The sequence below is a fragment of the Nycticebus coucang genome, chromosome 18 (assembly GCF_027406575.1).
Source record: "Nycticebus coucang isolate mNycCou1 chromosome 18, mNycCou1.pri, whole genome shotgun sequence".
Taxonomy (NCBI): Eukaryota; Metazoa; Chordata; class Mammalia; order Primates; family Lorisidae; genus Nycticebus; species Nycticebus coucang.
The window spans coordinates 62320522-62342546 of NC_069797.1; the positions used below are offsets into that span (position 1 = coordinate 62320522).

At 39.6% G+C, this 22025-nt stretch overlaps 1 protein-coding gene across 1 annotated transcript in view; it reads left to right on the forward strand.

Annotated features, from left to right (window-relative positions):
• The window catches only part of EFCAB13 (EF-hand calcium binding domain 13), a 135243-nt gene that overhangs the window by 88191 nt on the left and 25027 nt on the right, over positions 1-22025 (forward strand). Inside the window, exon 22 of the mRNA XM_053570499.1 lies at positions 19943-20083. Coding sequence (XP_053426474.1) covers positions 19943-20083 — 141 coding nt within the window. The remainder of the gene's footprint in view (positions 1-19942; positions 20084-22025) is intronic.

Here is a 22025-nt window from a genome sequence, read left to right on the forward strand (position 1 = left end):
TTATTTTTTCTCATCTTATTATTATTTTTTTCTTATTTATTTGGGTTTACCCCCTTGCTCTTCATCAAAAATGTTAGCTAATGCTTAACTCAACTTTTTCCAGTCTGTTTTGAAATTTCAGCAAAATGAGATGGTAAAACAACCTTGGAATACACAGATTGAGATTGAGAATTGGTGTCCTAAGACTAGGGTTTAATAATGGGTGTTAAAATAAGTATATTTTCTCCAAATTAATCTGTAAGTTGAATGCTATTTTAATTAACAGACTAGGAAAGTTTTGGTGGGAACCTTAACAAAATAATTTTGATACTTATTCAAAAGACTACAAGAGGTCTATGAATAGCTAAGACCATTTTGAAGAAAATAATGATGATAAACATGCACTACCAGATATAAGGACATACATAATGCTAGTGTAGTAGTATTACAAATAAACCAATGCATCATAATATTGAACCTGCAGAGACTCATGTATATGAGAATTTGTCATATAGAGATGACATTGTCAAGCAGCGGGGGAAAGATGTGTTATTTAGTGTATGATTTGGGAAACTGGCTTACTACATGGAGGAAAATAAAGTAGAATTCCTACTTTATATCATATACAAAAATAATCTTCAAATGAATTAAATGGACATTAAAATGTATCTTAAAGATAAAATTATAAAGCTAGTAGAGGAAACTGTTGGAGAAAATATTATACTTTGTGGTTGTGAAGGATTTTTATTATTTTTTATTTATTATTTTTTATTATTAAAACATAGCTGTGTACATTAATGCGATCATGGGGCACCATACACTGGTCTTATAGAACGTTTGACACATTTTCATCACACTGGTTAACATAGCCTTCCTGGCATTTTCTTAGTTATTGTGTTAAGACATTTATATTCTATATTTACTAAGTTTCACATGCACCCTTGTAAGATGCACTGCAGGTGTAATCCCACCAATCACCCTCCCGCCACCCATCCTCCTCTCCCTCTCCTCCCTCTCCCCCTTCCTCCTATTCTTAGGTTATAATTGGGTTATAGCTTTCATGTGAAAGCCATAAATTAGTTTCATAGTAGGGCTGAGTACATTGGATACTTTTTCTTCCGTTCTTGAGATACTTTACTAAGAAGAATATGTTTCAGCTCCATCCATGTAAACATGAAAGAGGTAACGTCTCCATCTTTCTTTAAGGCTGCATAGTATTCCATGGTGTACATATACCACAATTTATTAATCCATTCATGGATCGATGGGCACTTGGGCTTTTTCCATGACTCAGCAATTATGAATAAGGCTGCAATAAACATTCTGGTATGAATATCTTTGTTATAATGTGATTTTTGGTCTTCTGGGTATAAACCTAGTAGAGGAATTATAGGATTGAATGGCAGGTCTATTTTTAGATCTCTAAGTGTTCTCCAAACATCTTTCCAAAAAGAATGTATTAATTTGCATTCCCACCAGCAGTGTAGAAGTGTTCCCTTTTCTCCACATCCACGCCAACATCTCTGGTCTTGGGATTTTGTGATATGGGCTAATCTTACTGGAGTTAGATGATATCTCAAAGTAGTTTTGATTTGCATTTCTCTGATGATTAAAGATGATGAGCATTTTTTCATATGACTGTAGGTCATGCACCTGTCTTCTTCAGAGAAGTTTCTCTTCAAGTCCCTTGCCCAGCCTGCGATGGGATCACTTGTTCTTTTCTTGCTTATACGTTTGAGTTCTCTGTGGATTCTGGTTATTAAACCGTTGTCGGAGCCATAACTTGCAAATATCTTCTCCCATTCTGAGCTGTCTTCTTGCTTTACTTACTGTGTTCTTGACTATGCAGAAGCTTTTTAGTCTGATCAGGTCCCAGTAGTATATTTCTGAAGATGCTTCAATTGCCCAGTGGGTCCTCCTCATAAAATACTCGCCCAGACCGATTTCTTCAAGGGTTTTCCCTGCACTTTCTTCTTGTATTTTTATAGTTTCATGTCTTAAGTTTAAATCTTTAATCCAGTGAGAGTCTATCTTAGTTAATGGTGAAAGGTGTGGGTCCAGTTTCAGTCTTCTGCAGGTTTCCAGCCAGTTCACCCAGCACCATTTGTTAAATAGGGAATCTTTTCCCCACTGAATGTTTTTAATCGGCTTGTCAAAGATCAAATAACGGTAAGTAGCTGGATTCATCTCTTGGTTCTCTATTCTGTTCTAGACATCTACTTCTCTGTTTTTGTGCCAATACCATGCAGTTTTGATCACTATCAATTTATAGTATAGTCTGAAGTCTGGTAGCATGATTCCTCCTGCTTTGTTTTATTTCTGAGTTACGTCTTGGCTATTCGAGGTTTTTCCTGATTCCATATAAAATGAAGTATTATTTTTTCAAAATCTTTAAAGTATGACAGTGGAGCTTTAATAGGGATTGCATTAAAATTATATATTGCTTTGGGTAATATGGACATTTTAACAATGTTGATTCTTCCCAGCCATGAGCATGGTATGTTTTTCCATTTGTTAACATTTTCAACTATTTCTTTTCTTAGAGTTTCATAGTTCTCTTTATAGAGATCTTTCATGTCCTTTGTTAGATAAACTCCCAAATATTTTATCTTCTTTGGCACTACTGTGAATGGAATAGAGTCCTTAACTGTTTTTTCGGCTTGACTATTGTTGGTATATATAAAGGCTACCAATTTATGAATGTCGAATACAGATGCTGCTGTATTCCTTGATCACCTCTAAGAGTTTTGTAGTAGAATCCCTGGTGTTTTTCAGATATACAATCATATCATCTGTGAAGAGTGAAAGTTTGATCTCTTCTGACCCTATATGGATACCCTTGATTGCCTTTTCTCCCCTAATTGTGATGGCTAAAACTTCCATTACAATGTTAAAGAGCAGTGGAGACAATGGGCAGCCTTGTCTGGTTCCTGATCTGAGTGGAAATGATTTCAATTGAACTCCATTCAATACGATATTGGCTGTGGGTTTGCTGTATATGGCCTCTATCAGTTTAAGAAATGTCCCTTCTATACCAATTTTCTTCAGTGTTGTGATCATGAAGGGATGCTGGATATTATCAACAGCTTTTTCTGCATCAATTGAGAGATCATATGGTCTTTGTTTTTTAATTTGTTTATATGATGAATTATACTTATAGATTTACGTATATTGAACCAGCCCTGAGACCCTGGGATAAAAACGACTTGGTCATGATGTATAATTTGTTTGATGTGTTGTTGGATTCTGTTTGTAAGGATCTTGTTGAATATTTTGGCATCTACGTTCATTAGTGATATTGGTCTATAGTTTTCTTTTCTTGTTGGGTCTTTTCCTGGTTTGGGGATCAAGGTGATGTTTACTTCATAGAACCTATTGGGGTAGTCTTCCTTCTTTTTCTACTTGTATGAACAGGTTGAATAATATAGGTGCTAGTTCCTCTTTAAAGGTTTGGTAGAATTCTGACGTGAAGCCATGTGGTCCTGGACTTTTCTTTTTAGGGAGATTTTCTATAGTTGATGCTATTTCAGAAGTTGATATTGGCCTGTTCAACATTTCCACTTGTTTCTGGCTAAATCTTGGAAGGTGATGTGCTTCCAAGCATTGGTCAATTTCCTTCAGATTTTCATGTTTCTGAGAGTAAAGTTTCTTTTAATATTCATTAAGGATTTTTTGAATTTCTGAGGAGTCTGTTGTTATTTCGTGTTTGTCGTTTCTGATTGATGAGATTAGAGATTTTACTCTCTTTTTCCTGGTTAGGTCAGCCAAAGGTTTATATATTTTATTGACCTTTTCAAAAAACCAACCTTTTGATTTATTGATCTGTTATATAATTCTTTTGTTTTCAATTTCATTTAATTCTGCTCTAATTTTGGTTATTTCTTTTCTTCTACTGGGTTTGGGGTTGGAATATTCTTCCTTTTCCAGTTACTTGGGATGTCCCATTAAGTTGTTAACTTTCTCTCTTTTCGTTCTCTTGAGGAAGGTTTGCAGTGCTATAAATTTCCCTCTTAGGACTGCCTTTGCAGTATCTCAGAGGTTCTGATAATTTGTGTCTTCATTGTTGTTTTGTTCCAAAAATTTGGCAATTTCCTTCTTAATCTAATCTCTGACCCAGTTATCATTCAGCATAAGGTTATTTAACTTCCATGTTTTTTGTATGAATATGCAGATTCCTGTTGTTACTGAGTTCAACTTTTATTCCATGATGGTCCGAGAAGATGCAAGGAATAATTTCTATTTCTTTAAATTTACTGAGATTAGAGTTGTGACCTAGGATGTGATCGATTTTGGAGTATGTTCCATGGGCTGATGGAAAGTATGTGTATTCAGTTTTGTTGGGATGAAATGTTCTGTAGATGTCTGTTAAATCCAAATGTTGGATGGTTAGGTTTAAATCTAAAATTTCTTTGCTCAGCTTCTTATCAGAGGATCTATCCAACACTGCCAAAGGAGTGTTGAAATCTCCGACTATTATGGAGCTGGAGGAAATCAAGTTGCTCATGTCTGTTAGAGTTTCTGTTATAAATTGAGGTGCATTCTGGTTGGGTGTATAAATATTAATAATTGAAATCTCATCATATTGCATATTACCCTTAACAAATATGAAGAGGGCGGAGACAAGATGGCGGACTGAAGCCAGCTTTCAACAGAGGCTCCCGTCCAGAAGGAGAGTTAAGGGACAGGAATTTAGTAGGTGTCCTGGTGGACTTGAGCCTCACCAAGAGAGAAGGTTGAAGAACGTACATCAACACCGCCGAGGCAAGCTGTGATCACAAGGACGCAAACAAAAGGTACAAAATCCACCACCAGGCGGATGGGAGTCCCCCTCCCCCATTAGACCGGCTCAAGAGCCCCACAATTGAACAAGCGGGCAGAAATTAAAGGCCCTCCCACTACACTCCAGGGAGAGACCTTCTAAAAACTGGACCTACCTCCCCTACTGGGGTGCCGTGGCGTTCTCCTGCCGGACATAGGGCTGAATAAAACTTTGGGAATCCTTTGCCGGCAACCCTGAATCCCCGGCGTTCCCCTCCCGCCCACTGAGGTCTGGAGGCCTGTCCCCCAGGAATTCGGATCCTTGGGTGATTTCTCAAGGGGAGTGGACAGTCCCCGAGTTGCAACTGGTCAGCATTGACTCTGAGGCGCGTGAGTGAGGACAGGGCACCAGGCTGAAGGGGAGTCACGCCTCGGCGGCACTTCCCTGCGGTGCAGTGCACCAACCCTCCCCGGGCAACATTACGGGGCACAAGACTGAATAAGACTCTAGCTTCCCCGCTGAGAGCTGAGAGCCCCTACTCTCACTTGGGATCTGAGGGCCTATCCCCCCGGAGTTCGGATCCTTGGGTGATTTCTCGAGGGGAGTGCACAGTGCCTGAGCTGCGTCAGGTCAGTGCTGACTCTGGGACACGTGAGCGAGGAGAGGGCACTCTGCTGAGGGGAAATCAAGCCTTGGCGGCACTTCCGTGCGGTGCAGTGCAGGAGCCCTCCCCGGGCCGTAGTGTTGCGTAAAACTGAATGAAACTCTAGCTCCCCCCCCCACTCCCAATCGGGGTCTGGGGGCCCATCCCCCAACAGTTCTGATTCTTGGGGGATCTCTTGAGGGGTGTGGACCCAGCACAAACTGCGGCCGCTCAGTGCTGACTCTGGGGCACGGGACAGAGGAGGAAAGGGTCGCCTGAGTGCCCACACCAGAGCAGCAGTTCCCTGGAGGTAGATCAACAGCCGTTTTTTCTTTAACGGCAGAACGCTCACTTCTGGATATTCTGAGGCCACACCCTCTGTCTCCCTGGGGAACCAGAGGAGGCCACTGGTGAGCTGAGCGGGGGATTTCCTGATACGGCTCACAAACCCGGGAAACTTCCAGGGCGGGCCGACCCAGAGAGGTGTTCGAACGCAAATCTCCAGCAGCAAAGACGTTTGAACTCAAAACAGCCCGTCTTCTGTAGGCGATTTCGACAAGAACAGAGACAGAACCCTGCAAAGTTGTCTGTTCTGTTCTGTTAGCAGCATCCATCAGGGACGGGGCTAAGCCTGAGTGAACACCTCCTTCCCATCACCTGCATCAAACACTCAAAGATGTCAGGCCCCATCTCCTCCTGCTAGATAGCGGCAGTCTGCGGGGGCCTGGCAGACTTCCTTGTGATTCAGGCAGGTGCAAACCCCTGGAGTGTCTGTTCACTGCAGGCAACTGGGTTAGCCATCTGCAGAGATACCAGTGACTGGGTCCGACGGAGGGGCAAAGTGGGGAAGGAGACGTCAACCTTCCTAGACTGCTCTGTTTGCTGGGTGGCTCCTCCTGACTCCACGCTGCACTGGGGTGAGCCGTGTCAGAGGAGTCACCAGGCCCCTGTATCCAGTTCCCAGAGACCTCTTGAACTCTCCCACCCGAGACAAGTGCCGATTGAGACAGCGGATTTGGACCTTTTGAACTGGGCTAATAGACTGAGGACTTTTCAGGCGGTGCCCTGGGTGTGCAATTGTAGGAAGGTTTGATTCTCCTTTTCCAAATGGGGCCAGAGGTGGGCAGGCGGGGTGACTTAATTGCTGATTTTTCCACACAGCTGAGACTTCAAGCCAGAGTAGAAGTTGCAATAGGATCGAACAGAAACCAGCTGAAAGCAAGACAGAACCACTTTACTCCACCACACCAGACAGGGCCTCAGTTTCTCAGGCCACAACACTGTACGGGCCCTCGATAAAACCCCAGGGGAAAAACCAAAGGGAGTAAAATAACCATGGGGCGGAATCAGCGGAAAAACTCTGGTAACATGAATAACCAGAATAGATCAACTCCCCCAAGAAAAGATACGGCAGATATGATTGAAGATCCCATTCATAAACAACTGGCTGAAATGTCAGAAATCGAATTCAGAATTTGGATTGCAGACAAGATTAATAAAATGGAATTAGGAATTCGAGGAGAAATTCAAAAATTGTCTCAAGAATTTAACGAATTTAAAGACAAAACCACCAAAGACTTAGACACACTGAAGCAAGAACTTACAGCCCTCAAAGATATGAAAAATACAGTAGAATCCCTCAGTAACAGAATGGAGAAAGCAGAAGAAAGGATTTCTGACATTGAAGATAAAGTCTTCGAACACTCCCAATCTCTCAAAGAGGAAGAGAAATGGAGAGCAAAAACGGATCACTCACTCAGAGAACTCTCAGATAATTCGAAAAAAAGCAACATAAGGATTATAGGAATTTCTGAGAAGGATGAAGTCGCCTCCAAGGGCACAGAGGCCCTTCTGCATGAAATTATGAAAGAAAATTTTCCAGACATGCCTAGAGAATCTGAAATTCAGATAGCAGCAGTTTCAGAACCCCAGCACGATTCAACCCCAATAAGTCATCCCCCAGACATATCATAATTAGCTTCACTAAAGTTAACATGAAAGAGAAGATTCTCAAAGCAGCCCGGCGAAAGAAAACTATAACGTACAAAGGTAAGAATATTAGAATAACTGCAGATCTCTCTGCTGAAACTTTTCAAGCCAGAAGAGGCTGGTCATCAACTTTTAATCTCCTAAAGCAAAAAAACTTTCAACCTAGGATCTTGTATCCAGCTAAACTGAGTTTCATCTATGATGGAGAAATTAAATACTTCAATGACATTCATATGTTGAAAAAATTTGCCATAAGTAAACCAGCTCTTCAGGATGTTCTCAGACCTATCCTCCACAATGACCAACCCAATCCTATACCACAAAAGTAAACTCACTCAGAAACTTCGGATCAAACTCCAACTTCCACACTGGCGAAAGGATTAAAAATGTCCACTGGACCTTTGAAAAACTCGATACCCAAAATTCCACCAGACTTATCAATATTCTCCATCAATGTGAATGGCTTAAACTGTCCTCTAAAGAGGCATAGGTTAGCTGACTGGATACAAAAACTCAAGCCAGATATTTGTTGCATACAAGAGTCACATCTCAACTTAAAAGACAAATACAGACTCAGGGTGAAAGGATGGTCATCCATATTTCAGGCAAATGGTAATCAGAAAAAAGCAGGTGTTGCAATTTTATTTGCAGATACAGTAGGCTTTAAACCATCAAAAGTAAGAAGGACAAGAATGGTCACTTCATATTTGTTAAGGGTAATACTCAATATGATGAGATTTCAATTATTAATATCTATGCACCCAACCAGAATGCACCTCAATTTATAAGAGAAACTCTAACAGACATGAGCAACTTGATTTCCTCCAGCTCCATAATCATCGGAGATTTCAACACTCCCTTGGCAGTGTTGGATCGATCCTCCAGAAAGAAGCTGAGCAAAGAAATCTTAGATTTAAACCTAACCATCCAATATTTAGATTTAGCAGACATCTACAGAACATTTCATCCCAACAAAACTGAATACACATACTTCTCATCAGCCCACGGAACTTACTCCAAAATTGACCACATTTTAGGTCACAAGTCTAACCTCAGTAAATTTAAAGGAATAGAAATTATTCCATGCATCTTCTCGGACCATCATGGAATAAAACTTGAATTGAGTAACAACAGGAATCTGCATACCCATACAAAAACATGGAAGTTAAATAACCTTATGCTGAATGATAGCTGGGTCAGAGATGAGATTAAGAAAGAAATCGCCAATTTTTTGGAACAAAACGACAATGAAGACACAAACTATCAGAACCTCTGGGACACTGCAAAGGCAGTTCTAAGAGGGAAATTTATAGCACTGCAAGCCTTCCTCAAGAGAACGGAAAGAGAGGAATTTAACAACTTAATGGGACATCTCACACAACTGGAAAAGGAAGAACATTCCAACCCCAAACCCAGTAGAAGAAAAGAAATAAACAAAATTAGAGCAGAATTAAATGAAATTGAAAACAAAAGAATAATACAACAGATCAATAAATCAAAAAGCTGGTTTTTTGAAAAGGTCAATAAAATAGATAAACCTCTGGCCAACCTAATCAGGAAAAAAAGAGTAAAATCTCTAATATCATCAATCAGAAACAACAAAGACGAAATAACCACAGACTCATCAGAAATCCAAAAAATCCTTAATGAATATTACAAGAAACTTTATTCTCAGAAATATGAAAATCTGAAGGAAATAGACCGATACTTGGAAGCGCGCCACCTTCCAAGACTTAACCAGAATCAAGTGGAAATGTTGAATAGACCCATATCAAGTTCAGAAATAGCATCAACTATACAAAACCTCCCTAAAAAGAAAAGCCCGGGACCAGATGGTTTCACGTCAGAATTCTACCAAACCTTTAAAGAGGAATTAGTACCTATATTACTCAACCTGTTCCAAAATGTAGAAAAAGAAGGAAGACTACCAACACGTTCTATGAAGCAAACATCACCCTGATCCCCAAACCAGGAAAAGACCCAACAAGAAAAGAAAATTATAGACCAATATCACTAATGAATATAGATGCAAAAATATTCAACAAGATCCTAACAAACAGAATCCAGCAACACATCAAACAAATTATACATCATGACCAAGTTGGTTTTATCTCAGGGTCTCAAGGCTGGTTCAATATACGTAAATCTATAAATGTAATTCAGCACATAAACAAATTTAAAAACAAAGACCATATGATTCTCTCAATTGATGCAGAAAAAGCTTTTGATAATATCCAGCATCCCTTCATGATCAGAACACTCAAGAAAATTGGTCTAGAAGGGACTTTTCTTAAACTGATAGAGGCTATCTACAGCAAACCCAAAGCCAATATCATATTGAATGGAGTTAAATTGGAATCATTTCCACTCAGATCAGGAACCAGACAAGGCTGCCCATTGTCTCCATTGCTTTTCAACATTGTAATGGAAGTTTTAGCCACCGCAATTAGGGAAGAAAAGGCGATCAAGGGTATCCATATAGGGTCAGAAGAGATCAAACTCTCGCTCTTCGCAGATGATATGATTGTGTATCTGGAAAACACTAAGGACTCTACTACAAAACTAGAAGTGATCAAGGAATACAGCAGCGTCTCAGGTTACAAAATCAACATTCATAAATCGGTAGCCTTTATATACACCAACAACAGTCAAATTGAAAAAGCAGTTAAGGACTCTATCCCATTCACAGTAGTGCCAAAGAAGATGAAATATTTGGGAATTTACCTAACAAAAGACGTGAAAGATCTCTATAAAGAGAACTATGAAACTCTAAGAAAAGAAATAGCTGAAAATGTTAACAAATGGAAAAACATACCATGCTCATGGCTGGGAAGAATCAACATTATCAAAATGTCCATACTACCCAAAGCAATATATAATTTCAACGCACTCCCTATTAAAGCTCCACTGTCATATTTTAAAGATCTTGAAAAAACATTACTTCGTTTTATATGGAATCAGAAAAAACCTCAAATAGCCAAGACATTACTCAGAAATAAAAACAAAACAGGAGGAATCACACTACCAGACCTCAGACTTTACTACAAATCGATAGTGATCAAAACAGCATGGTATTGGCACAAAAACAGAGAAGTAGATATCTGGAACAGAATAGAGAACCAAGAGATGAATCCAGCTACTTACCGCTATTTGATTTTTGACAAGCCAATTAAAAACATTCAGTGGGGAAAAGATTCCCTATTTAACAAATGGTGCTGGGTGAACTGGCTGGCAACCTGCAGAAGACTGAAATTGGACCCACACCTTTCACCATTAACTAAGATAGACTCTCATTGGATTAAAGATTTAAACTTAAGACATGAAACTATAAAAATACTAGAGGAGAATGCAGGGAAAACCCTTGAAGAAATTGGTCTGGGTGAGTATTTCATGAGGAGAACCCCCCGGGCAATTGAAGCAGCTTCAAAAATACACTACTGGGACTTGATCAAACTAAAAACCTTCTGCACAGCTAAGAACACAGTAAGCAGAGCAAGCAGACAGCCCTCAGAATGGGAGAAGATATTTGCAGGGTATATCTCTGACAAAGGTTTAATAACCAGAATCCACAGAGAACTCAAACGCATCAGCAAGAAAAAAACAAGGGATCCCATCGCAGGCTGGGCAAGGGATTTGAAGAGAAACTTCTCTGAAGAAGACAGGCACACGGCCTTCAGACATATGAAAAAATGCTCATCATCTTTAATCATCAGAGAAATGCAAATCAAAACTACTTTGAGATATCATCTTACTCCAATGAGACTAGCCTATATCACAAAATCTCAAGACCAGAGATGTTGGCGTGGATGCGGAGAAAAGGGAACACTTCTGCACTGCTGGTGGGAATGCAAATTAATACATTCCTTTTGGAAAGATATATGGAGAACACTCAGAGATCTAAAAATAGATCTGCCATTGAAACCTGTAATCCCTCTGCTGGGCATATACCCAGAAGACCAAAAATCACAACATAACAAAGATATTTGTACCAGAATGTTTATTGCAGCCCAATTCGTAATAGCTAAGTCATGGAAAAAGCCCAAGTGCCCATCAATCCACGAATGGATTAATAAATTGTGGTATATGTATACCATGGAATACTATGCAGCCTTAAAGAAAGATGGAGACTTTACCTCTTTCATGTTTACATGGATGGAGCTGGAACATATTCTTCTTAGTAAAGTATCCCAAGAATGGAAGAAAAAGTACCCAATGTACACAGCCCTACTATGAAACTAATTTGAGACTCTCACATGAAAGCTATAACCCAGCTACAACTTAACAATAGGGGGAAGTGGGAAGGGGAGGGTGGGTAGAGGGAGGGGGATCGGTGGGATCACACCTGTGGTGCATCTTACAGGGGTATTTGCGAAACTTGGTAAATGTAGAATGTAAATGTTTTGGCACAGTAACTGAGATAACGCCAGAAAGGCTATGTTAACCACTGTGATAAAAATGTGTCAAATGGTTTATGAAGCGAGTGTATGATGCCCCATGATCGTATCAATGTATACAGTTATGATTTAATAAAAAAAAATAAAAAAATAAAAAAAATAAAAAGCAAATATGAAGTGACCATTCTTATCCTTCCTTCCTTTTGTTGGTTTAAAGCCTATTGTGTCTGCAAATAGAATTGCAACACCTGCTTTTTTCTGATTACCATTTGCCTGAAATATGGATGACCATCCTTTCATCCTGAGTCTATATTTGTCTTTTAAGGTAAGATGTGACTCTTGTATGTAGCAAATATCTGGCCTGAGTTTTTTTATCCAGTCAGCTAACCTGTGCCTCTTTAGAGGACAGTTTAAGCTTTTCACATTAATGGAGAATATTGATTAGTCTGGTAAAATTTTGGGTATCCAGTTTTTTGAAAGTCCAGTGGACATTTTTAATCCTTTCACTCCTGTGGAAGTTGGTGTTTGATCAAAAGTTTCTGAGTGAGTTTACTTTTGTTGTAGAGGATTGGGCTGGTCTCTATGGAGGATAGGCCTGAGAATATCCTGAAGAGCTGGTTAGGTTATGACAAATTTCTTCAACATATGAATGTTCATTAAAGTATTTAATTTCTCCATCATAAATGAAACTCAGTTTAGCTGGATACAGGATCTGGGGTTGAAAGTTATTTTGCTTTACGAGATTAAAGTTGATGATCACCCTCTTCTGGCTTGAAAAGTTTCAGTAGAGAGATCTACAGTCATTCTAATATTCTTCCCTTTGTAGGTAATGGATTTCTTATGTCTGGCTGCTTTTAGAACTTTCTCCTTCATATTAACTTTAGTGAAGTTAATTATATGCCTGGGGGATGTCTTATTCAGATTGAGTGGTGCTGCGGTTCTGAAACTGTCTGCTATCTGAATTTCAGAATATTTTGGTGTGTCTGGAAAATTCTCTTTCATAATTTCATGGATCTGTGCCTTGCGAGTCCAGTTCATCACTTTCAGGGATTCCAATGAGGCGGATAGTAGCCTTCTTGGAATTATCCCAGAGCTTTCTGAGAGAATGATCCGTTTTTGCTCTCCATTTCTCTTCCTCTTTGAGAGTTTGGGAGCGTTCACAGGCTTTGTTTTCAATGTCAGAAATCCTTTCTTCTGCTTGCTCCAGTCTGTTACTGAGGGATTCTACTGTATTTTTCAGATCTTTGAGGGCTACAAATTCTTGCTTCAGTGCATCAAAATCTTTGGAGGTTTTGTCTTTAAATTCGTTAAATTCTTGAGACAACTTATGAATTTTTCCTCGAATTTCTAATTCCGACTTTTGAATTGCTCCTTGAATTTCTAATTTCAAAATTTTCTCCATTCTATGAATCTTGTTTGCAATCCAAATTCTGAATTCGATTTCTGACATCTCGGCCAGCTGTTTATGAATAGGATCGTCAGTTACATCTGTCATATCTTTCCTTGGGGGGGTTGATCTATTTTGGTTATTCATATTACCATAGTTTTTCCGCTGATTCCACCCCATGATTATTTTACACCGTTTGATTTTTCCCCTGGAGCTTTGTTGAGGAACCATACAGTGCTATGGCCTGAGAAACTGGTGACCTGTTTGGTGTGGTGGGGCTAAGTGGTTCTGTCTTGTTTTCAGCTGGTCTCTGTTTGACCCTAGTGAAACAGATACTCTGGGTTGAAGTCTCAGCTGTGGAGAAATGCCAGCAATTAAGTCACCCCACAGGCAACAATTGGAAAAGCAAAATCAAACCTTCCTACAACCACACACCCAGGACATCACTTGAATAGTCCTCGGGCGATTGGCTAAGTTCAAAAGGTCCAAATCAATTGTTTCAGTCAGCACCTGTCTCAGGTGGGAGAGTTTAAAAGGTCTCTGGCAACTGGATCGCAGGGGTCTGCTGACAACTCAGATATGACTTGCTCCAGTGCTCCGTGAAGTCCTCCCACCCAGCAAATAGATTAGTCTTGGGAGTTTGATGCCTCCTTCCCCACCTTGCACCTCTGTCACATCCAGTCACTGATAGCCCCGCACAGCTGTGACACAGTTGCCCCTAGTAAACAGATACTCCAGGGGTTTGCATCTGCCTGAATCACAAGGAAATCTATGTCTGCTCAGCCAGGCCACTGCGCTCTGCCTCTATCCAGGAGGGGGAGGTGAGGCCTGAGAACCTCGGGTGCTTGATGGAGGCTGGGGGATGTTCACTCAGTTCCAGCCCTGCCCCTGATTGATGTTACTGACAGAACAGAACAGAACAACTTTGCGGAATTTGTTTCTGTCCCTGCTAAATTCCCCTGCAGAAGAGAAGCTGTTTTGAGTTCCCAGAGCCTGCGCCTGAGGCCCTGTCTTTGCTACTGCAGGTTTGTATTCGGTTAGCTGTCAGTTCTAGCCTGTTGCCTTCCTTTGTCTATAGGCTGATGATTCCCCTGAGGTCCGGGTGCATCTTAGGCTCAGTAAAGCGGTCCTCTGGGTCAGCCCCACCCTGGGAATTTCCCGGCTCTGTGCTTGTGTTTTCTAGTCCCCACGCTCCACCCAGGCCAGTACCACCTCAGGCAAACCCTTTACTCATGAGGCCTGTGTTTCTGTCCCAGATCTGTTCCCCAGTGGTTGCCATCTGAGAAGATGCCCGGCCTCCTCTGGTTGCCCAGGGAGTCAGGGGCTGTGGGTTTGGAATATCTGGGAGTGAGCCCTATTGTTGCCAAAAACGGCTGTTGGTTTGCACCTCGGGGCACCGCTGCTCTGGTGTGGTTCACTCTCAGCAGACCATCCTCTCCTCACTCCCGTGCCACAGAATCAGCACTGACCAGCTGCAGTCTAGGTCCTGTCCACACCCCTCGAGAAATCACCCAAGAATCTGGACTCCTGGGGGACAGGCCTCCAGACCTCAAAGTGAGAGTAGAGGGGAGTGCTGGGAGCTCAGAATTACAGGTAGAGAATATATACAGTTTTATGCCTGGCAGGAGAATGCCATGGCATAAAGGCAAGTCTCTCCCGTGGAGTGTAGTGGGAGGACCTTTGAATGCTGCTCGTTTGTTTGTGGGGCACTCTGAGCCGTTCTCATGGGGGAGGGGACTCTCATCCGCTTGGTGATGGATTTTGTACCTTTTGTTTATATCCTTGGGGTCATAGCTTGCCTCAGCAGGGTTGATGTGCGTTCTTCAACCTTCTCTCTTGGCGCAGCTCTAATCCACCAGGTTACTTGCTAAATTTCTATCCTTTAAGTCTCCTTCTGGATGGGAACCTCTGTGGAAAGCTGGCTTCAGTCAGCCATCTTATCTCCATCCCCGTGAAGGATTTTTTAAATAAGACTTCCAAAACTGCAATTGTAGAGTAAAAAAGGATTTCCTTTTATCAACATTAAAATTTCTGTTCAATAAAGGACTCTAAAAAATGACCAGCTATAAAACAGTGTATATTCTAAAATACATAAGAAAATTCTGTAAATCAGCAGTGGAAAGAAAAAACCTATTGAAAATGAGTAATGAAATGAGAAGGCAGTATACAGTAGGAGAAAGAAAGACAAATGAGCAATATGTATACGTATATGAAGAGCAGTAGAAATACCTAAGAATTGCTGGTGGGTAGGTAAAATAGTATCATTATTCTAAATAGCAATCTAGCAGTACTTCATGAAATTTACTGTGACTATTCCTATACATAATTCTGTTCTTAAGTAAATAGCCCAGAGAAAATTTCTTGCACAGATGTGTGCAACATTGTTTGTAGGAGAAAAGGAATAACAACAGCTTACAGGTCTATCAATAGGAGAATGGTTAAATAAAATATGATCTCTATATACAGTAAATCAAAAATAATAAACTAGGTTTATATTTGCATCATAGATGTGTTTCAGTATGTATGATTTGGTGAAGAAAGGGAAGAAATAGTATAAACTTATAGCACAGAATGATTTGTATTTATTAGATTTATACCAATGCACATAAAGCAACACTATTTATTTTAAAGATAAGTACATAACTCTAGGCTGGAAAATGATTAAACTCTTTCCTCAAAAAATATGTAGGTCTAAATGGGCTGTTGAGGATGATTGAGTAGAAATATATTAAATATACTAGAGTTGTTGCTTATGAGGGGTGGAATAGAATTGGAGATAGGAGTTAAATGAGAAAAATTAACGAAGTAATAATCAGAAGCCCTTTACAGATTAGTGATGGTGGTACACCATGAATTGTGTAGTATGATCAACTTAATTCTATATACCAGAAATCTTTAATAGTAAGAAAAATTTAAATCAGCAAATTCATTAGATTAAGTAGAATGTATATATTTACACACAGATCGTAAAGGTACTGAGATTTATATGACAATATTAATAAGCTTTATTTAAGAAACATAGTATTTCATATTCCAAAAGCATTGAATATACATTCTTTTTAAATACCTCTGAAACATTCACAAAATATATGATAAATTTAAGGTGCAAAGAAAAATTTCAATGAATTCTAAAAGTCAGTAGTTGTTCAGACTGCATACATTGATCACCAGTTAGTAACATAAAAATTATTTGTGAAAGAATATGGGAAAAGTTTGTTCTTCAGATTAAAAGCAAATACTCTTCTAAGTAATATTTGGCTAAAGGATATATCCCCCCGCCCCAAAAGTAGTAGTTAGGAACTAATAAAGTTGAAAATAACGGTTACTGAAATAGAACACACACACACAAACAAATTATTTAATCCAAAAGTCAGTTCTTTAGAAACACTAATGAAATAGAGAATTTAAAAATAATTTTTTTAAAATTCAAAAGCTACTTCTTGACCAATACAATAGTTACATAAATCACAAATGTGGCTATGAAAAGAAGTGCAGAAGTTTACAAGTTTGGAATAAATAGTCAGTAGCAGATACAAAAGAAACAAAAATGTGTATAATAAGTGTATGTAGAGAATTTTTAAGGAAGTATTATGAAGGAAAAAAGAGGTAACATCAGAAGATAGTCAAAACTGTAGATACAGAGATTTAAAAAATAAGTAAATTCTGCTTTAAGTTAAAAAACATCACTTTATTGGCATCCCATCAACAGGACCTTTATTTGTCCAAATATTTAGATAAGGAGAGTAAGGACTACTTTTTCAATTAAAAATTTTTTTTAAATATTATGGCACCATTTTCCTTAGAATCATTTTGATGTTTTATTTTGTTTAGCTTCATGAAATGAATACTTAAGGTAAAATATTTCAGTATTTCTTATTTTCTCATATAAACATTCAAACTGATAAATTTTGTGGAGCTCTCAGTTTACAGGATATTTTAAAGAGTCAAAAATGTGCATTCTAGACAATGAATACATTTCACCCACGTTAGATCGTTTTTATTTATTTATTTATTTATTATTTTTTGCAATTAAAATGGCTTGATTTCACCTGGGTGCACGTGGGGAGGATTCTACCTCTGTGCAGGTGGGGTTAGTTTTCCAACTGAGTGGGGAAAAAAATCCGCACTGAGTAATGGTGAAAGGGGGTTTTAAAGGTCAGGAAGGTGGGGGTGGGGACATTCCCTTTCCTGGGTTGGACATTTGTTGTAAGGGTGGGGATTGGCCCATTTACCTTTCCCAGTGGTATAGGATAGGGGCTTGATTTTTATAGGTAGGTCCACCCTATTTGGGCAAGGTTTGATCCTATATTTCCAGTCTTTTTTATCTATTATAAGAAGGTGGGATGATGGGGGTAGTATATCTTTGACTACTTCCTTCAGGGAGAGGGGCTGCGTGGGCTACCTATAAAGAGAAAAGGTGGGGGGGAGGAGAATGGGGTAAAGGTGTGGTGTTTACAGGAACTCTTTGGCTTTTTCAGTTTGGGCTTGTTGGTATTCAGTAAGGCGAGGATATGAGGAGTTGTTTTCTGGTGACTGTCTGGTTAATAAATTGAGACATGAAGTGGATGGTTACTTGTTCGAAACCAAGAATGAGAAAAAAAATCATAATTAGTGACCTTATCAGACAATAACCAAAGAGGAAGATGGACAGTGAAAGGCAGGAACCAGTTGGAGTCGCAAGGGCTGCCAGCAATCCTGACAAGACATCTAATATCCATTACTGAGTTCTCTGCCTGTTTTTAGAGGACTTTTACAAGGGGGCAGCATGAAGTTGCTCCCATGTTTGTTAGAAAAAAAAAAGATCAGCTTACCTTCTGTAAGCAAAATACCTAGAGTTTAGTTTTCCAGGATGGCATCCAGAAGGCATTCTGATTTTCTGGGGGTCATCAGTCTATTGCAGCTAGGCTCTGGAGGGAACTTCAGCCACATTCTGGGAGTGTCTGCACTGGATTTTCAGAAAGACCTGGGCAGCTAGACCTCTGCAGGCTGGACACAGTTTAGGGGAAGGGTTGGATTTGGGGCACTGCTTTGCCCAGAAGCCTAGTTCACTGCACTTAAAGCAGGTTCTGAGGAAGATTTTATTTTTTTCAGAATGCCTGGTGGTGTTTTAAGAAGTAGCCAAGTTTTGCTTAATGGCAGAAGCCAATACTGGAGCTCTGAGAGGCACTGCCACATCTTGAAGGCCAGATCAATGAGATCTCTCTAGGAGGTCTCAGGTCCCTGGGGGAAATTCCACCATTTTTTTTCTCTTTGTTTCTAAGTCTTGTCTGTCTCTGCCACATGCAGCAGAAGGTGAGTCGGGAGAGGTGAAGGGGGGAGTTGTTCATGGGATCAAAAGAGATAATGAAGATTCACATGGATCAGGAGAAACTGGTTTCACTTGTGCAAGAAAGATCTGAGAGGATTGGCAAGACAAACACAGAGAAGGAATGTTTTGGAGTATGAGAAATGCCTGGCTATAAGGGATCTCCAACCATTTGCCTAATTTTTGACAGTAATTACTGAGATCAGTGAGAAATGAGAGATCAAAGGTGCCATGGTGAAGCCACTGCCAAGCTTGTACATAGGCCAAGCAGTATTACAGACAAAAATGAGATGTTTTGGTTTGAGGTCAGGATAGAGCTTTAGGGGCTTGAGATTAGTCAAAAGGCAGCTTAGAGGTGAACAAGGGGAAATCTGTGACTGCGTGGTGCCCATATCGAAAATTGGTGGTAGGAAAAGAAATGAGATTAAAGGGAGAATGACAGGGGTCCTCAAACTACGGCCCATGGGCCACATGAGGTGGTGTGATTGTATTTGTTCTTGTTTTGTTTTTTTACTTCAAAATAAGATATGTGCAGTGTACACAGGAATTTGTTCATAGTTTTTTTTTTTTTAAACTATAATCCGGCCCTCCAACGGTCTGAGGGACAGTGAACTGGCCCCCTGTTTAAAAAGTTTGAGGACACCTGATGTAGGAGGAGGAAGAAAAAAGTCAGACCGGCTGGAAAAATAGTGATCCAGGCTTCTGGGAGAGCACTGGAATGGTGGTGAACTTGACTCATGGAACTACTGGAAATGGTCTAGCCCACAGTAGGGCAATGGACTGGCTCATCGGGGCTGGTGCTGGAAAATTACCTGGACTCTGTGCATATGACTTTGGTTAAAAGAGGGCCTGGCCTCTGCACCTGACCTTAACCAGCCAGCGAGGTCTAGGCCTACAGTAGGGTACTAGAGGGGTGAAGCTGGGGAACCAGCCAGAGCTCAGGCCTACAAGAGGGCGTCCCCAAACATGAGGCACTGGGCTCTCAGGGGAGTGAGGCCTCCATGTGTGAAACCTGCTGGAAAAAAATGGAGAAAGAATTAAGAGATCCAGAGATGGAGAGGGAAAGAGGAAGTTAAGAGTAGAGGATGGGAAGAGAAGTTAAAAAAGTTAAGAAAAGGAGTCTTAGATAAGTGTTCATCTCACCATTAAATGGAGTTTAGGCAGGGTCAGAGAGGTTTCCCATTTTCTTTTGTTTTGCCAAAAGGGTCTGTTTAGCTGGGTCCAATGGGGTATACTTCCGCTTCCCAAAGGGGCTTTTCCCCATCTCAGGTTCAGCACGAAATGAAGGCTTACAGAGCCAAAGATGAAAGATTATTCTGAAGTGTGAGACGAAAGGAAAATGGAGGCCTGGTTTATGCAATTAAAGTGGTATTATTCCACCAGGTGCAGGTGGGGCAGATCTCCAACCAGGAAGAAATCCACCCCAAGTCAGGTTGTTATGTGCTTATCTGTATACTTACATTTTGTCATCAATGTATACACATAGGAATAGAAGATGCATGGAATATTATTCATAGTGTCTCTGATGGGCAAGCTGAAATTAAAGACCTTTCGTCTACCTTGAAGAATCTGGAGAAACCTTTAAATGAAGAACAACTTAAGGTATTACTGAACTCTGCAACAGATGGTGAGTACTTCTTAAATCTCCTGTTAGAACATAAATATTCACAAAGGTTAAATTTATTTTTATTTATTTTTTATTGTTTCATGTTAATTGAGGGTACAACGAATGAGGTTACATTGTTTGCTTTTGTTAAGTAAAGCCCCTCCTATAATTGTGTCCCACCCCCAAGATATGTTACATATACCCTAACCTTGGGCATAATCAAACTCAAATTGATTTGAGTTTTCGTTTTATGTGGGCATGTGTTAGACCGTCTCCTGGCTTCATATTAGAATTGAGCACATTGGATTCTTGCTTCTCCATTCTTGTGATACTTTATCGAGAAGAATGCATTCTAGTTGTATTCAGGTTAATGCAAAAGATGTAAAGTCTCCATGTTTTTAATGGCTGAATTCCATGGTATACAGATACCGCAGCTTATTAATCCATCCTGGATAGGTGGACATTTAGGTTGTTTCTACATTTTGGCAATTGTGAATTGAGCTGTGATTAACAGTCTAGTGCAAATGTTCTTAAGATAAAATGATTTTTTTTCTCTTGGGTAGATTCCTAGTAGTGGGATTGCAGGATCAAATGGGAGATCTAACTTTGAGGATTCTCCATACTTCTTTCCAAAGAGGCTGTATTAGTTTGCAGTCCCACCAACAATGTAGATGTGTCCCCCTCTCTCAACATCCACACCAGTATCTGCAACTTTGGGACTTTGTGATATATGTGAACCTGCCAGTTCCATAACAGCCTCCCTAAGCATAGTGTTACCCATTTTTTCAAAAAAAAAAATTAACCTTCGTGATGGTTAAATTTTTTTTGAGAAAATGGGTAACATTGTAGGTTTTGGGAGATTGTTGTGGAACTGGCAGGTTCACATATTGCTCACTGTGAATCTTTACAACCCTTTTTGGAAAGTATATGAATATCCTTTATTTGGATAAGACAAATAGAAGTAATCTTGGTATTCATATTTAAAAACCAGATGTTCATTGCCCGCCCAACTATCTCAGTTGGTAGACCAGGAGACTATTAAAGCAAAATATTAATTATCAGAGAGTAATCATCAAAATAAGAAATATGACAGAATATTCCTCTTCCTTTTCCCCAACCCTGGATTTTAGAGATAAGATATTCTTACAGACAGAATTCCACAGGCTTTGGCTTTTTTGATGCCAAATATAATCTTAGCTATCTTACCACTGTTAGAGTCACATAATTTTTAGACTAGATAGAATATTGAAAGATAGGTGTGAGATTTAGCAAGTGACTTCTGGAATGGTCAGAAGACATGTATAACATGGTCCTACTTACTTTGCCAGAGAATTTATATGGTACTTGGCCATAGGATACATCAGAGATGGGGCAGAGATAGCACTTTTCTAAGTACTTGCCCTAGTTAACTGCAAGAACAGGGTTGCAATTAGTTATTGGCCTTTCCTGTATCATTTCAAATAAAACTTTCATTTCTCAATATTGCAACTTCTTCATTCTCCCTCATGTTAACTATGGTTAATATTTGCCCACCAGGGAAGTTTTAGATATATTGATTGAATATTCAAACCCTTAAATTGTTACATTTTTTCACCATGAGACCTTTGGGATGAGACCTTTACTCTTGTATGTGTTTATTTGGCTTAGTACATGCTAAAGCATGAATAAACATTTCACTGACTCTCCAATACATGAATTTTAATTCTTGTTAAACACCAATATAGCATTAAGACTTCAAAGAGTGTGTGTGACTGTTTGCTGCTGATGGTGTCTTAATTCTGTTACATAACACATGTTGGCTACAAACAATGATGTGATTTGAGAACAACTTAGATGTCCAATAGTTATGATAATCATCTGCTCAAAATATAACTATGTAGCCATTGAATATGAAAACTGTAATAACATATATGTTTGAGAGTAAAACATGCAGAAAAATACATAAACTATAATTTCATAAATA